The sequence below is a fragment of the Equus przewalskii genome, chromosome 4 (assembly GCF_037783145.1).
Source record: "Equus przewalskii isolate Varuska chromosome 4, EquPr2, whole genome shotgun sequence".
Lineage (NCBI taxonomy): Eukaryota > Metazoa > Chordata > Mammalia > Perissodactyla > Equidae > Equus > Equus przewalskii.
In genome coordinates, this window is record NC_091834.1 from 7,034,129 (window position 1) to 7,051,960 (window position 17,832).

At 40.0% G+C, this 17,832-nt stretch overlaps 1 protein-coding gene across 1 annotated transcript in view; it reads left to right on the forward strand.

The window, feature by feature from the left end:
- The first annotated feature begins 939 nt into the window (after nucleotides 1-939).
- The window catches only part of PRKAR2B (protein kinase cAMP-dependent type II regulatory subunit beta), a 109,010-nt gene continuing 92,117 nt past the window's right edge, over nucleotides 940-17,832 (forward strand). Inside the window, exon 1 of the mRNA XM_070617169.1 lies at nucleotides 940-1,415. Coding sequence (XP_070473270.1) covers nucleotides 1,106-1,415 — 310 coding nt within the window. The 5' untranslated portion in view covers nucleotides 940-1,105. The remainder of the gene's footprint in view (nucleotides 1,416-17,832) is intronic.

Consider the following 17,832-nt stretch of genomic DNA (forward strand, 5'->3'; position numbering starts at 1 on the left):
TAATTGACAAAAGACAATTTTCTAATTCAAAATTTTGCAGAATAAGCCTCATTTCAAAGTCAAGGATTTCTACTTCAAAAGCACACATCTCTAATTCTATTTCTCTTTATAGTGAAGTATTCCTATTTTTGGAGTTATAATCAAAATCAGAGTAAGGCAAAGTTTTAAAATAAACAATGAGAGCCTAATCAGGGAAAGGTTTTCGTGCTTTAGGACCATCTGTCCTGACTATATTTTATTCAAATTGCTGCACTGCCCTGTTTGAAGGGCATCGACTAACTTGAACAAGCGCCCCACAATAAACGGTGCATTTGTCTCAACAAATAGTAGAAAATGCACAGAGCGGACAACGAAATAGCATCAATAAGGCAATACATCATAAGCAGGTTGGATGGAGAAAGGCGGGATAAAATGTGGCGAAAGAAACTGAAAGGCATCGCAAAGATGGGGTCTTATTTCTTTGTCCAAAAGAGAATCGGTTCCATGACACGACTTTAAACAGAAGACATCACCAACACTTATTCAGGCAACTGGATGCTCGGAGGAAAAGAACACGCCGCGACCGAGGCGGAGGCTCCAGCTGCAGGGCAGACCGCGCGGCCCCAGCTCCGCGTGGGCGTCCCGCGGGCGGCCACAGGTGGCAACCCGGCCAGCGGCCCGCCGGCTCCGGGGCGCGCGGACAGGGGGACGGCGAGGCCCGCCGGAAGCGGGGACCCCACGCTCCGGCCGCAAGCCCGCCGGCGCCTTCAGTGCGAGGGGCGGGCGCGCGGCGGCCGCCGGCGCTGGTTGCCATGGTTTCCGGGGTCACGTGGGCGCGCCGCGGCGGGCGGGGGCGGGGCGGCCGGGCGGGGGAGAGGCGCGGCGGCGGCGGGCGCGGGAGGAGCCGGAGATGCTGCCAGGCCTCCCGGGGCCGCGCTCGCTCAGCCGCCGCCGCCGCTCGGAGCAGCCGCGCGCCGGGCCAGCGGGGCCAGCGGGGCCGCGGGGCCCAGAGCGCCGCGCTCGCAGCCGGTAGCGCCGTCCGCGCTCGCCCGGGGGCCGCGGCGCCCGAGGCCGGTCCGGGGAGGGGGCGAGGCGGCGCCCGCGCGGCCGCCGGCCCGGAGGCAGGATGAGCATCGAGATCCCGGCGGGACTGACGGAGCTGCTGCAGGGCTTCACGGTGGAGGTGCTGAGGCACCAGCCGGCGGACCTGCTGGAGTTCGCGCTGCAGCACTTCACGCGCCTGCAGCAGGAGAGCGAGCACAAAGGCGCCGCGCGCTGCGGCCAGGAGGCCAGGACCTGGGGGGACGCGGGCGCCGCCGCCGGGGGCGGCACCCCCAGCAAGGGGGTCAACTTCGCCGAGGAGCCCCTGCACGCCGAGTCGGAGAACGGCGAGGAGGAGGAGGAGGAGGAGGCCGCGGACGCAGGGGCGTTCCCCGGTGAGGACCCGAGCCCGCGCACGCCCCCGCTCCCCCTGCAGGTCCCCCCTCTTGGCTCTGGAATCCTGCAGCTCTGCTCTCCCACCTCTCCCCGCCTTCCCCACCTCCCCTACCGTCCCCTCTCGCCTACCCCCTCAGCATCCATTTCTGGCTCTCCCACTCGCCCACCTTCCTCCTCTGCTCTCTTGTCGTGCCCTCCTCCTCGTCCCCTCCCCTGGAGGTGGGGAGCCGAAGGGGTAGGTTCTCGTCCTGGACTCGGAGGCAGAGGACGACCGGTTTGGGTGGGCATCTGAGAGACAACTTTCACTGTGGTTGGAGGTATTTCGCTTGACGGACATCGTTGTGCATAACGGAAACTGGCCCATTTGGCATCTTTTCAGTCCATGTATTTGTTAATGGAGTGTCCAAAGAGAACAGGCGAGGGGTGTTCAATTAGATTGGCTTTGCTGTTATTAGGACGGCCAATTCACTAACAGCATGAAATTGGGCTCACTGGGGCAGAGCAAAATTTATGCTAATAGCTTTGACATTCTTGGAAACAGACTAATCTGTTATTTTCCAATTTACCAATACCGCCTTTGTTATTTTTGGACTCACAACAAAGGATCTTAGTTAGCCTGCAACCCTTGGGGTCTTTGGAATGAGGAAACGGGCTAATGGTTTGCCTTTTATTTAAAACAAATATTGAATGATTTGGTGCCTTTTTTGTTTTTTTTTAAAGCGTGTGAAAAACACTGTAGGAAGTTCTGAAAGCTTGTTGGTTGTCTTTAGAATGAAAAACCAGTGAGTAATTGTAAGGACTGTGCCAGACACTGAAGCTCGAAAGAATGAATGGGAAAGAAAAAGGAATTTTCTCAAATAGCTGCTCGTGGCAAGTCCCACCCCTTCTGCTTACAACCCTCTTTCCCTAACACACACAGGCACACACACACATTTACAGCCTCCGGTATTTACACAACATGCCCAAATCCCATCTTTATGGCCTCCTAAGCTAAAATACCATGGTGTGCAAATGTGCGAGTGTTTTCTCTTTGTGGTGGAAGGGAAACGTGCATTCAGCATTGCACCAGGCTTTATTTATTTACACTGCTTGTGGTTTGTGTGTCCACAGTGCATTTCATATATTGAAGACGTTTTAAAGTGTCGTTCGCTTGTGTATGTTGCTGGGAAGGTGTTTCTTTTCTTTGCAAAATTGTTGAAATGTGTTGTAAAATTAATGTATTTTTAGCTTGTCCAAAACAATCTCAGAAGCCCTGGAAATTTAGTGCTCCATGAAGATAAAAGGGAAGACGGTTACTTTAAAATTTTTAATTTTGTTCTTTTTAGTGTTTCCAGGCATAGGATAGTCATAGTCTTAATTGTTCTTTTTGCACAAGAATTTAATCAAATGTCTTTCTCACTAGAAACAAGAAAAAGCTAAAAATACATATTTTAAATAGAGGGGAAGGGGAAGCCAATAACGGATGACACAGAAAGGGCAGAGGCGTCTAATACTTCTTTTATGTTCCTGACACACGCTTGCACACACACAAAGGGAAAAAAGGACTAGTTGCCGTATTGGAGGAAACCAGGAATTTAGGGATGTGGTAAAGAACTTATGGATGTTGGATACAGTACATTGTTAAAACTAAAATATTTTGTTCGTGTGGTGCTTTTGAAGTACTTTGTGTTGATGATTCCATTTTCTCCTTACAACAATGTATACTGTACACAGATTTTATTTCCATTTTGCAATGAAGAAATCAGCCATTAACTGCTCAACAGCAGGAATCATTTGATAGGGTTTTATAATCTCCAGGGCACCTTTATTGTAAAAATTTCCCAGTGTGAGTTTTAATAAATGCTTATTAACCAATTGCACTCTTTATTCCCCAGCCCTCCCCTCAAGGACTTTAAAACTTTTTTGACTGCAGCCAAATACAATGTGACTGTTATCCAACACACACATACGTATATAGGTATAACAGAAACTTCGACAATGGTACTTTTGTACCAATTGGTGCAGTAGAAGATAGATATCTACTGGAATATTTTCTATTCTAATCAGTTCTCTCTCTCTCTTTTTTTTTTTTGAGTAAACTGTGTTGAGACCTGCAGTTTAAAAACAATTCTAGGCTACAAGGGGTTGGCAGACTTTTTTGTGAAGAGCAGACAGTAAATGTTTTACGCTTGGTGAGCAACGTATGGTCTCCGTCACATGTTCGTTTTTTTAACAACGCTTTAAACACATATTCCCTCTGGAGATTGGGGTTGTACAGAACTGGCCACAGACCAAGGCCATAGTTTGCCAACGCCTGGTCAGAGGGGGAAAAAAGTCAAAATAGAGCTATTGGGGGGAAAAATCCAGGAATGAGCCTATCTGTTTAATATCTACATCCAAAAAAAGTACCAAAATATCAGAAACACCAGATACTGGATAATTCTGGCACAGTATGGAGTAAGTACTAGAAGACGAGTGTTAATTGTGACACAGCACAAGACCAGCTGGTTCAATAATTCTTAAGTTTTAGTATGCATCTCAAGGAAATTTGATTCAGAAGTGAGTATTACCTGGTACCATTCTTGGAGAGTTTTTTTGAATAGGTTGGGCTGGGACATGGGATCTGTCTTTTTTTTTTTTTTGCAGACATTCCAGGTCATTCTGATATCCATAGTTCTCTGAACACAATTTGAGAAACATTGATCAACAGATAGTGATGATAATAAACTCTCTTATTAACGCTTGAAAAAATAGCTGCCGTTTATTGACCTTCTGTGTGTGCTAGATGCTATCTCATTGCTCTGATTCATTGTCCCAGCTTTATGAGAAAGATGAGACTGTCACTTGCCCGATGTTTCACAGCTGGTATGCTGCAAAACCAGCATTGGAACACACTCTGTGCTCCTAACTCCCAGGTTTTATCTCCAGAAGAGAGTGGGGCTAGCATGGCTTGAGCATCCCTTTTATGTCAAGTTCTACTTGAGACCCTTAATGTGTTGAATCTTTAAATTGACTTGAGAAATTAACTTGTCCAAGGTCATATAGGAGAGTCAGTATCAGAGCCTGGTTTCTTGCATCTGCCTGACCCATAACCATCGGGGAGTTCTTTCTAAATGAAATGCATACTACGAACTGCCTAACAGGTCAGGTTTTCCTGGTTATTTTCCCAGGAATGGTGGTGAATTTGCGTTGACTGCTTCCTACCTATTCTCACGAATCCCTTTAGGACAAGTGATGGTATTTATGAGAGGTTGGGCAAAAAGGCAAGTTTTTAACCATGAAACTGGTGCCCCTTGATTCACATAGGGATCAGGCATATGATGTTGACCTCATAGTGTGGTTGTTGAGTCATGTAAGCGAGCCAGGGTCTGGTAGGTTGGCCGTCGGTGGCACTAGACCAAATGATCAGATGTGTGATGGCGGTCTTTACTTTCCTACCTTTCCAAAGGATGCCTTCCTCTGCTGATACCTTTCCCATTCCTCTTCTGTTCTTTCCTAATTTTATGACTTCCAATTTTTACTTTCAGTTTGCTATGAATTCTGGGTAAAAGGGCAACCTTTAGGTGTTAGAATGGTAGTGGCATATGGTGATCCCCACTTCGGGGAAGTCTTGAGGTCCTGAAAGAAGCTATAATGGAGACTGCGCCTCCGTCTTCCTCATCTGCAGAAAGTGAATGAAACTTGACATCTCACTTCCGAGAGGGTAGTGTCCACAGGTTAGGAATTTGTTAGAAGGGTTTACAGTAGGCCCAAAAGTTGGATCCATGCCAATCTGAAGTGGCGTCTCTGGTAATTAGTGGTTTTATACAGGCATCATTGTGAGATCTCTTGTTGCTCAATAATTTCTTCAGTGAAAATGCTGAAAAAATGAAGTAAATAAAATTCCACATTACCCTGATAAATTGACCGATGGTCAGAAATAAGATAAATTACATACAGGTACATGAAGAGCAATCAACCTGGAAGAAAAATAAACTGATATAAAATATGGGAGGACTAATTTTCTATATTGTGGAAGAAAAAGATACAGAGTTCAGAGTGGATCCACAAGTCAAAAATATAGAACCATTCCTTATAAAGCAAGCATGTTGAAAGTATATAAATAGAAATTTACCATGTAAAAACTATGACTTAATCCTCTTAACTCTACCTGTGTCAAATCTTTGTTGGAGGACCTTATCCACCTTGGATTTTTTACAATTTAAAGGGAATATGGAGAATTTACCAGAGATCCTTAAAATCATGCAAATTGTTGGAAAGTTGGAACTCGTGGTGGTGGTGGTGGTGGTGGGAGCTTAAGAGAACAAAGTTATTTATCATGAGAAGAAATGGTTGAAGGAGAGTTGAGAAAAATATTCACGTGTCTGGCAAAGTTTTCTTAGAGGATTCTGAGCAAATATTCTCCATCTCTGTGAGATACAGTATTAGAGGAATTACATTTCATTGTAAATGGAAGAATAAAAGCTGGAAATTCATCTCTCTGAAGTGGTTTATGTGCTCTTCCTAAAATGAGACGGCAGAGCAGTAAGGGCAATAGATGGATTGACTTCCCGAGAATCTGCTATGAAAATGTTCCTAACCGTGCGCATACTGGGAGTAAGAAAACACACTGACCTGTTGAGTTCATGACCTGAGTGATAGCAGGAAATTGTAGAGTAATCATAGCTTTAAAGAATTGCCGGTTTATCAGGCTCGCTTGTGTGTGCCCTTATTTAAGAACTTCTGTCGTGGCTGCTAGCAATTATTATGAGACAGAGCAGCCAGTTGTTACCTCTTGGCTCCCACGGCACGTAGCTGGCAACATTCGACTAAGGAAATTTATTTTAGTGGTTGTAGTATCTTATGCAACTGACTCAGAGTTAAAATATCTTTTTAATATATCATTAACCTCTTAAATGCATTTAATTGGTTTGGAAAATCTTCATGAAAGTTTTTTTGGATTAACTTAAATTAGACAACATTTATCTTCTTTTATGTATGAAGCTCTGTGCTAGGTACGTTGATGTGTTATGCTAATAGCACCTGCCTTGTAAGATTGATCTGAGGATAAATGGGTCGATGTTTATAAGGCCCCAGGGCAGTGCACATAGCAAGCAGTGACTGCATGTGAAACAAATGAGCTTATTAACGTGAAATCTTACAGAAGTATAAACTTTTCTTGCAGAATCGCGATTTCATTGTGTTTTGTGGAAATGAAGCTAGTGTTTGCATTTTTTAGAGAGATGAAGTAGGAAATGAGCTTACGTGGCAGTTCTATTTAGGATTTAATGTGAAGTTATGTTGCACAGCAATAAAACCCACATCCTTTCAACTCATAATTTGTAGCTAAGAGCTCCAGGATTTTGTAATTAATGACACTTTATGGTCTTTGGCTATTTGAAATTTACATGGCAGTTTTAAATCCTCCTGAAATGTATTATATTCATGACAATGGCTAAAATATTGAAGCCATTATTTTTGTTAGGAGCATAAAACAATATTAGAGAAGATTTTTAAAATATTTCCTTTATAGATGGTAATTGTGATTTTCAAAGTGGAACAGTTAAGAACATTATTCATTTCAATGGTAATATTAAGTGGATTGCTTTAGGTGTTGAAATTGGGAAATCAAAGGACTTGAAATAGTGTCCTTTCTCAAACTCTGACCCATCTGTTACTTTAGGCTTTAGGGAGAGGGAGGGACAGAGAGACAGATGGGACAGAGATGGAGGGAAGGGGGGAGAGAGGAGTAAAATCACTTGGTACTGTGAAGGGTTCTTTGAGTAACTTATACTTTGTCTGAAGAGAGGGCATAGAATGAAAACACCTAAACAAAAATCGAAGTGGTGAATGTTTTCATTTTTCTGCCTCTCTTAAAAATCAAACTGTTGAGCCATTATTTAACATGAGACAGTTACAAGGTTTCCGTTTGAGGTTGCACATAAAGTGAGGTACCCTGTCTGGGTGGGATGGAGTAAATATTTAATGGTTATTTGTTGTTGCAAATCTCATTCCACAGATCCCGCTAAATTTCCAGCTGTCAAGGTTTTGTTCATAGCTGTGTCGAAAAACAAACCTGTTTCTTGTTCCACTGTAAATAGTACGAAGAGACTTTTGACTTTTGAATTTGTCGGAGAGGAGTTTATTTATGACCCATTAGGAGAGTCGTTTAGTGAGAGTGGTGGCAATGAAGAAAGCCTACGGTACAGGTTGGGCTTGATGAAATATTTTCAGGTGAGGGATTCAGTGAAGGAGATGGAGTGACCGAACACACAGTCTGTCCTCGTAGTGTCTGGAGTTACATCATACTGGAAAGGGGTGACACCGGGGCTGGCCTATCAGAAGGAATGTGTGAGGTTGGAAGGTGGGATGCTCTGCTCATTTGCTCACTCATTCGCTCGATGCAAAAATATTTATTGAGAGCCAACGCTTACCTTTTGTTTTTTTTTAAAGAAAAAAATGATTATTCTCTTAAGTTTACTATCTCTAGACTTCTTAAAAACAACCTTTTGTCAGAGACTGCCTCATTGATAGTATGTGTAATCTATTTCATTTAACAGATGGAGCAGCTCAGAGCCAGAGAATTTCCTTACCCATATTTAGTTGATTTTGGTCTTCTTGTTCATAGAACTAGCCCTTACATTTTGTGTGCTATTTATATTAACTTACGTATTATGAGTTCTTTCCGTCTTCCATCAAGGTGATGGATAAGGTTTAAAAGGCTAGGCTAAAGAGGAGTACTTTTGCCTTAAGAATTACCAATTTCTTTTGCTCTTTGATTTTTTTCATTGCAATGAAATCTCATGTTAGACTTTATTTTTGTACTTGAGAATTGCTTTAGAAGAGACAATGGAGAAGAAAAAAGATGGCAGTGATTTTTCTGAGCTGGATGAGTTATCATTGCGTTCTTGGTCCTGTCCTTCCCGCCTGATCCATACCATTTAGTTGCGTTTTGGATCATCACAAAACCCCATATAAAAGCCTCACTATGATGCTGATCACTATCTTTATTTTATGGGAGCGAGTTTTATGTTTCGGAAATTCAAAATGACTCAGACTGTTCCATCATGTAATTATTTTGTGGAAAGAATTTGAGCTAAAATTTTCAGGTCATGGCTTACATGAAAACAAAACAATCTAAAAAAAATCAGAAATATAAACACAGTTGGTGTAACATTTATAAATGTTTCAGCAATAGGCCCTGCCATGTGTAGCTTAATATGTTTGGAAACTAAAAGAAAAAAATCATCCCAGTTGCTGCTGTTTAAAAATGTTTCTGTGTTTTAAAAAAAGACAAAAGGTCAAAATATAAACACATGTTCCACATAAAAGTGAAGCCAAGAAGCTAGAATGTGTACAGTTATTCCGGTATCCGTTTGGCTGTGGACTGACATGGTTTAATTTACATTAGCTGTTCCAAGACAGACTAGTTCATGGGAGTGATATTGAGGGGATTTTTTTTGCACAAAAAAGAAGGAAAAAAGCCTCCATTTGTTTAAATACATTTCAGTTAGACCCAGAAAGCATCTTTAAAAGTTATGCAAAATTAAAACATGACTCGGCTGTTTCATTTCAGTTACTATAGAAAGCTAGTATTTTTTAAAGGATATTCTTTCTATTTTATAATAATTGTTAGCGTTTTTGGCTGCTGAAGTGCTAGACGCTGAACAAGGCCGTTTATACGTTTGTTATTTAGCTCTTCCCCAAAGTAAGTGGTGCAGCCAGGATTTGATCCTGGCCGGATGAGTTCAGAGCCCATCTCCTTTAACCGTGGTACATACACTTCATTTTCAGTAACTCTTACAGCAGTAACAGAGTTAAAAAGAACCACATAGCAAAAAATAAGCTATCTATTTTTCCCTCTAAAAATATGCAGTCTAGCCCACCATTGATCTGTCCCTTTTATGAATTGTTTTCTCTGTCTATTCCACCCAAATTAGTACTTCATATACTTTAGAAACTCAATGAGATGTTTATTTTTAGAAATGAGCAGCTCATATACTGAGCCGTTTAATTCTCAAAACATTTTTTTTTTAAAGATTTTATTTTTTCCTTTTTCTCCCCAAAGCCCCCCGGTACATAGTCATATATTCTTAGTTGTGCGTCCTTCTAGTTGTGGCATGTGGGACGCCGCCTCAGCGTGGTTTGATGAGCAGTGCCATGTCCACGCCCAGGATTCGAACCAACGAAACACTGGGCCGCCTGCAGCGGAGCACACGAACCTAACCACTCGGCCACGGGGCCAGCCCCTCTCAAAACATTTTTGATTATGTACCCTTATTAGCAAAATATATTTAAGTATGCACTCAAGAGATATATATTCGTATATCTCTTTATAAATTTTATTCACATACCAGCATATTAATTTCACAATGTAACATAATTTCACAATATAAATTTTGAAAGGAAGACGTAAAAATTGTAAACAGTTCTCTTTTTTTTCTTATACCCACAAAGGATTGCCTTATACTCTGCCTTGGGGTGCGTGAACCCATTTTGGAGGCCACAGTTGTAAACAATACAACCTAACTTGATACTGTATTAATATGTGAGGTAGCTATGATCAACTTTGATTTTCTGCTTTAAACTCCTAGATTATAAAGGACCTGCAGATCCTAGTTTGTGTGTGTCTTTTTTAATAGACATTCATTAGGTAAGTTAATTGTTTGACTCAGTAGAATTTTGGGAGAATAAAGAAGAAAATTCTATCGCATAAAAACGAAATAAAATCGTATTACCTGAAAGGAAAGATCCAGGCTTTTTCTTTGAAACATGTGTTCCGTCTGCATCTGGACCTGCAACCTAGATGGTAGAGTAGCACTAATGTTCTTGGTGCCAATTTTGGGGATGTGACAGAAAAAATCTTATAAGTGTTTAGTTATGCATCACTGAATCATGGAGATGCCAGTCAGAATTAGAAAAAAATCCTACGTTTAAACAAAATGCAGTTTCATAGAGTGTCTCAGGAAGAACATCTCTAGAGACGACAGTTGGTTAGGAGGCAGACTGTCTCCTTTAAGTCTCCTTTAAGTAACTTTTGAAAAAATGCTGATCATATACTCGTCTTACCTATTAAATAAGTTTTAAGTTAAAAAAGATGTGAAAGAAAGGCAATTCTTTGGTAACATCCATTCAGGAGTAAATAAAACACATCTATAGAGGCATCGAACATGGTTCTAAATTGATGGAACCAAATACTCTTGCACAAATACTCTCTTGGTCCTCTGAGTGCCCAGACCTCTTTCCTTAACATTCTGCCGAATCCCTCTCTTTCTCCAAAGGTTAGCTTCCATTTCACCCCACCAAAAATCTCTGCAAGATTCTCTGGTTGGCCTGAATGGTATCAGTGTGGCAGGATGAGTATGCCCACCATCGGAGAAGCTTTGCAGGTGTCCAGTGTCTCGCCACAGACAGCCAGGAAGATGCTCTCTCCCTCTAAGGCTTTCTGGCATGTGCTGCACGTTGCCCACAGTGGGGCCTCAAATATATTTAAGTTAACCTCAGTTAAATACTAAATGTCTATAAATGTATTTTTCTGAAGTGATTGAAACCTTCTTAGGCATGTAAATATTTAAAATAGTCACCTAATAATCCTTTACATTAACACATTTTAAAATGTTTTCATGAAACATAAAAGCTTCAGCCCATCTTTGGTTTCATAGGTTTAGACTTCATTATATTAAAAATGAGGCTGTATTATATTTTGGCCTGATATTTGATCACCCTGCAAAATGCAAAGAACACAAGCACGCAGGCTTGTCTTGCGGTAAGGATTCCACATTCTAATCCAGGAGACGTCTGCTTGTTTGAACCCCGTGCTAAATCCGAAACTCGCCCTGAACTGTTTCGTCCTTTTTTCTCTCTCTGCCTCTCCTCATCTTTCCTGCCACCTTGAATGTAGGCTGCCTTCCTCCCTTTGTCACCTGATCCTGCCTACCCCTCACCCCCCGAGGCTCGTTTGCCCTTGGGGGCCTCTGGTTTTTCCTCCAGCTCCTGCACAGACCTCCCTTCTCCTTAAGATCCACCCGCTTACCAGCCACCTCTCCCTGTGTGCTTTTCAGGCATCTCCAAATAGTTTTGTCCCCAACTGAATGTGTTCCCTTCTGCTTCAGTTGTCATTCTTTCCTGTACTCTCGTGTCATTCTTTTTTTTCCTCCGCTAATTTGATAAACATGGTGAGTAGAGCCCCTTTCCTCCGACTCATGCTTAAACCTGGTAGTTGATGGAAAACAAACAAACATAGCTTTTAGTTGCCGGAAATTTAAGAGTAGTGACATCAAAAATCAGAAACATTAGAAACTTTTTAAAAACTATGACTTCACTTTGGCATGGCCTCTAGGTTCGAGTCCTGGCTCTGCCATTTATAACTTTGGGAACCTTGAGCAAGTTGCGTTTCCATCTGTGCCTCAATTTCCTCGTCTATGAAATGGGAATAATGATAGTACTTACCTCAGAGAGTTGTAACAATTAAATAAGTTAACAGGGTCAGGTATTAGATATGGGTTTGTTAACAAAGAAAATAAAGGAAGGGGAAGTCAGGGAGAAAGAAAAGAGAGCAAGTTTTAGAAGTCAGAACACAACAGTTTTTAAAAATGAAGTTTGATTCAAGATTGAAGAAACCAGAGATGGATTTCAAAGCAGTTTAGGAATAGTACTTTTTAAAAGAAGTTATAAATGGAAAATATAACAGTTAAGTCTTTAGATCTTTGAGCTAAGTCTTTCAAACTTTATGAAACCCATGTTCCTTTATATCTCAAGTCCTCCTTTAATTCCATTTGAAATGCAAGGTAAATAGTTTGACTTCTTTTAAAAAAGTCAAAAAAAGCAATGAGATAAAGCTTTGCTGTGTTTTCACACCATCCCTTCCCTTGAGAATCAGTGTTTAACTGGTAGAACAAATGTGTGTGTGCAGAATCTCCAAGTTTATGGTTTTATTTAAGTTTTAACAAGTCATTTTAACACAACTTAGGAAAGAGTAGGTAGAAGTATTGAAAATACTCACTTCATTTAAATGAGGCAGATGCTTGTAGTAAAAACACGAATATGTGCCCGAAGTATAAATTAATTGGAAAAAATTAATTACGTTAAATTGACAGCTTGTTGCCGTTTTCTCATGTCATAATATTTATGAAAGTAAGTTCACGGTGGGATGAATTTGTACCTAAGTTTTACATTAGAATGTGGTTTTATTCCAAAAACCCATAATTCTGTACTTGTTCCACTACAAATTTCTATCTTAATATATTTTTAGAAGGAAAAGAAAGACAATCCTTTTGGATCTTTGTGGTTTTACAAGGAGGCGTTCACAGGTCTTTGATTTCTTGACTGTCATTAACGACAGTTTACCAGCTAACGAGTATTAGGACTTTTCATTCATAATAGTTCTTTAAAATAGTTTCCGTATAATTCCTTAACAAGAATCCCAGAAGTATTTTAGTGTTTGAATATTAACAAAAATTCATTCGTAAAAAGGATATTTTGTGAAAAATATTTTAGGATTTAGCATGAAAAAGGTGCAAAATTTTGGTTAATGCAGGATGAATGAGCTCTAGAGTTCTAATGTACAGGATGGTGACGATAGTTCCAAATACTGTGTTGTATGCTTGGGATTTGCTGAGGATGGATCTTAAATCTGGACACACACACACCATGGTAACTGTGTAGAAGTGATGGGTAAGTTATTTAGCTTCCTTATGGTGATCTTTGCACAATGTATACATATATTAAAACATCAAGTTGTACATCTTAAATATATACAATTTGTATATGTCAAAATAAAGTTAAAAAAATACAACGTGACCTAATCTGGTTGGGCTCACAGTGTCAGAGCATATACCGAGAGATTTTTATCTGCCAAAACCAAGTACAGCAGAACATTTTTTCTCTTTTTTATTGTAAGATATTTTTAATATACAGAAAGGAACAGAGACTAAATAAGGAACGCTCACAGAAGCCATCTCCTAGCTTGAACAAATTTTAACATTTTAACACTTGAGATTTTTCCTTTAACAAAATGTCATGTGCAGTAGGAGTCCCCTTGTGTACCCGTCACTTCCTCCTCCATAGACAACCACCACGATGGTGAATTTGGTGTCTATGTTCTCTGTGCATGTTTTTGTACCGTTACTACGTAGGCATTTATCCATATAGCATATTTTCAAAGTTTGTATAAATTGTGCCACTTACAAGTTTCGTTTATGTAAATTATCATCTTTCAAGTTGTGTTTGAGAAGTGTTTGAGATGATGTTACCACTGCTTTGTGTAGCTCTAGTTCAGTTATTTTAAACTGCTGTGTAGTATACCCTTGTATAAATAGACACTTTATCCATCCTTTGATAAATATTTTGCTTGTTTACAATTTGTTGTTATTACAGTGCTGTAGCAAACATTGTGTGTGTGTGTGTGTATTATGCAAATGTACTAGAGTTTTTAAGCTGGTTTTAAAAGTGTGGCTTGGACCCCTGGAGGACCATTCCCCTCCCACTCCTAGACCTTTTCAGGGAGTCTGTGGGGTGAAAACTATAATAATGATAATTTCTTTGTCTTTTTCCCCCTCTCATCCTTCATAAGTCTGTAGTGGAGTTAGAGGGTATATGATATGTGATATTTTAACAGATCTGAAAGCAGAAGCAGATGTGAGAACCTAATTGTCTTCTGTTAGACCAGATTTGCAAAAATGTGAAACACAGTCATTCTTTTATTAAGTTTTGGAAAATTTAGTTACTTTCCATAAAAGTTTTGTTTATGATAACATGTAATTGTTTTGTTGTGGGTAGTTTTAAGTGAAATAATATTTTTAAAGTGTGTCGATTTTAATTTCTGGTACAGTAAATATCAATAGATATAACCCATATAAACAAATACTTTTTAAGAGTGTGAAGAGGTTTTGAGACCAAAGAGTTTGAGGACTGCTGCTCTAGGGTATGGACCCCAGCGTGGAAAGGCTAGGGTGGGGCATACACAGCTTTGACTGCACCTCATACTGCCGTATTTGCTCTGCACGGTTGTTACGCAACTTCACAGTCTCTGCCACAGGACAAGAGTTCCTGGGTCTCCACGTTCAAGCTAATGTTGGATGTTGTCAGATTTTAACACATTTTGCCAATAGGATGGATGTTAGTTATGGAATCTCATTGTGAATTGAATTTGCTTTTCCCTGATTACTAGTGATGCTGAGCATCTTTTTATGTTCATTGACCGTATTTGTAGTGTATCTTCTGTGAAAAATTTTTTTCTTATTCCCTGCCATTTTTCCTATCTGGCTGATTTTTTTTGTGTGTGTGTGTTACCGGTTTGTAGGAGGTTTTCTTTTCTTTTCTTTCTGTCTTTTTCTCTTTTTTTGTGTTCCAGTTACTAATCTTTGTTGATAATATACAATGCAAAAATCTTTTCCTAGTCCGGGGCTCATCTTTTCATTTTGTTTGTGGTAACTTTGGTTGAACAGAATCTCTCTTTTTTTTTTTTTTTTTTAAAGATTGGCACCTGAGCTGTTGCCAATCTTTTTCTTTTTTTGCTTTTTCTCCTCAAATTCCCCCAGTAAATAGTTGGATTTTTTTTCAGTTGTGGGTCGTTCTAGTTGTGGCATGTGGGACACTGCCTCAGCGTGCCTGATGAGCGGTGCCATGTCCGTGCCCAGGATCCGAACCAGCAAAACGCTGGGCTGCCTAAGGGGAGCGCACAATCTTAACCACTCAGCCATGGGGCTGGCCCCAAGAACGTCTTAATTTTATTGTAGCCTAACATTAATTCTTTCCTTTACACTTATGCTTTCTGTACCTTTTTTAAAGAATCCCTCTCTACTCCAAATTAAAAATATAACTTCTTCATTTTCTTGTAAAAATTAAAACAAAGTTTTAATCTATCTGTAATTCATTTTTGTGTGTGTTATGAGATGAGAATCTCATTTCAGTTTTTAAAAATATGTATTATTTATTGACATTTTTCCCCACTCGTCTTTAGATGTCCATTTTTCCATATATATGTAAATGTACTTAAAGTCTCTCTTCTCTTCTGTTGGTTTGTCTGTCCTTTCATCAGTACCTCTTTCTCTTAATTAGTATGACTTTATATGGTCTTGGTATATGGTAAGGTAAAGTAACTCTCACCTTGTTTTTCTTTAGAATTGTTTAACTATTCATAGGCTTTTATTATTCCATAGAACTTTTAAGATAAGCTTCAGTTTTGTGAAAAACTTTTTTGGGCGTTTTATTGGAATTGTATTGGATTTATAAACAAATTTGGAGAGAACAGACATTTTAATGAGATTGAGTCTGCCTATCCGTGAACATGGTATATTGCCATTTATTCAGCCTTTTTTTCATATTCTTCAATAATGTTTTAAAATTTTCTCCATAAAAGATTGTCCTATCTTTTCTTAGTTTTATTTCTAAGTAACTTATTTTTGATATTATAACTGGGGGTTGTTTTTTCTATTACATATTCTAATTTGTCATTCCTGAGAATATATAAGAGGAACTGTTAAAACTCAATAATAAAAAGCCCCTAATAAAACTGTGCAAAGGGCTTGAACAGTTCAATAAAGAAGACATAAGAAGGGCTGATAAGCGCATGGGATGGTGCTCAGTATTTTTAGTTATCACGGAAATGAAAATCGAGACCACAATGAGATGCCATTAAGCACATGCAAGAATGGCTAAAATAAGAAGACATATCTTACGTTGGCAGAGATGTGGAGCACCTGGAACTCTTGTGTATTGACTTTGAGAGTAGAAAATGGTATAAACACTTAGGAAAAGGGGGTTTTTATAAAGTGTTAGACGTTCAGCCACCTATGACCTATGACCCAGTAATCCCACTGTGGGCATTTACTCAAGAGAAATAAATGCTTATGTTCACAAGAAGACTTGTATGCAAATACTTATAGAAGCTTTATTCACAGAAGCTCAAACTGGGACCAACCCAAACGTCCATCAACAAGAGCTTGGATAAACAAATTGTGTATTCGTACAATGGGCTACTACTCAGCAATAAAAAAGAACAAACTGTTGATCCTCTCAACAGCAAGAATGAATTTTACATTATGTGAAATTCAAAGACAGGCAAACTAAACTGTAGTGGTAGAAATTCTAACACTAGTTTCCTGTGGGATAGTGGGAATTGACTGTATGGGGGCTCATGGAACCTTTCCAGGGTGTTGGGAATGTTTTATATTTTGATTGGAGTGTTGTTTACATAGGTGTATACGTTTGTCAAAACTCATTGAATTGTGCATTTCATTGTGTGTCAGTTTTACCTTGATTAAAAAAATTGGAAACATAAATGGTCTTGAAATCCCATTTTCCACATTTTAATTGCAAAATGCCATTGCTTTCCGCACTGATTATCTTGTGAAATTTTTCTTTATTTTGGTGGAGACTACCGTCTGGGTTACATTTTTATAATTATGGGGCATAAGTGGGATTGCTTTCTGCTACTTTTACACAAAGCCAAAGGCTAGTCAGGCTCTACTGTTTTTAAGTGTATTTTATGTTTTCAGCCAAAACCGTATTCTAATTTATAGGTTTCACAAATTTAATACTTGTATAAATATCACTTGCATTTGCCCAAATAATCTTTAGGTGTGAGGGTGCATGCCATGATAGTAATTTATCATTAGCACTCTTCATCTGGCATTTGTTGCACCTGTTGTATATTATATCCAGCAGTGTTCTAGGCTCTGGGGATACAGTCGTGAAGCAGACAGACAATGAAGGACCCTGTCCTCATGGGGTTTACAGTCTCACGTGGGAAGAAACACAGTAAATATCATACACTAGCACAAAAATAGCTCTGATCACGCTGAGGAAAATGAAGGGAGATGACGTGACTGAGAGGACCGGGAGGGGCTCTTTGGAGCCGGGTGTTCGGAGAAAGCCTTCCTGAGGAGGGAACGTTTGAGCTGAGACTGGAATAGCAGGAACACCTTCATTCGCTCGGTGAGGATGTGGGGGAGGATTTGAATAGAGGATTTTATAACTGTGCTGTCGTGATTAGGCCGACCTTAATCACATCCCCTGGTGGTTCTCTCAAGTCGATCTTCGTTTCAAAGCCTTTATGTTTTTCTCAATTACCCTTTTCTGGGTCTATTTTGTTGTGACTTTATGGCTGTCTGACAGCTTGAACTCTTGCAGCTTTTGGTTTTCCTGGTGTTCTTAGTCGTCTAGTCTGGATTGTTCGCTCTCACAAACAGAACGTTACTCTCTGTGCGTCTGCCCTTTGCTCATATTTGACCACGTAGGTTTAGCACATGCAGAAGCAGAGTTTGAATCTCTCTGGTTTTGTCAGTGACCTTTCCTATATCCTGCTGCTTTTCTGAGCACACGTTTTAAAACTCTAACAGTATTTTGGGGCCGTTCTCTCAGCACTGTTCCTCCATCAACTCTGTCTGTGGTTTTGTAACTTAGCTACCTTAGGACTCTTCTAGCTGAAACTGTATTTTTTTTTTCTGTTCTTAAGAG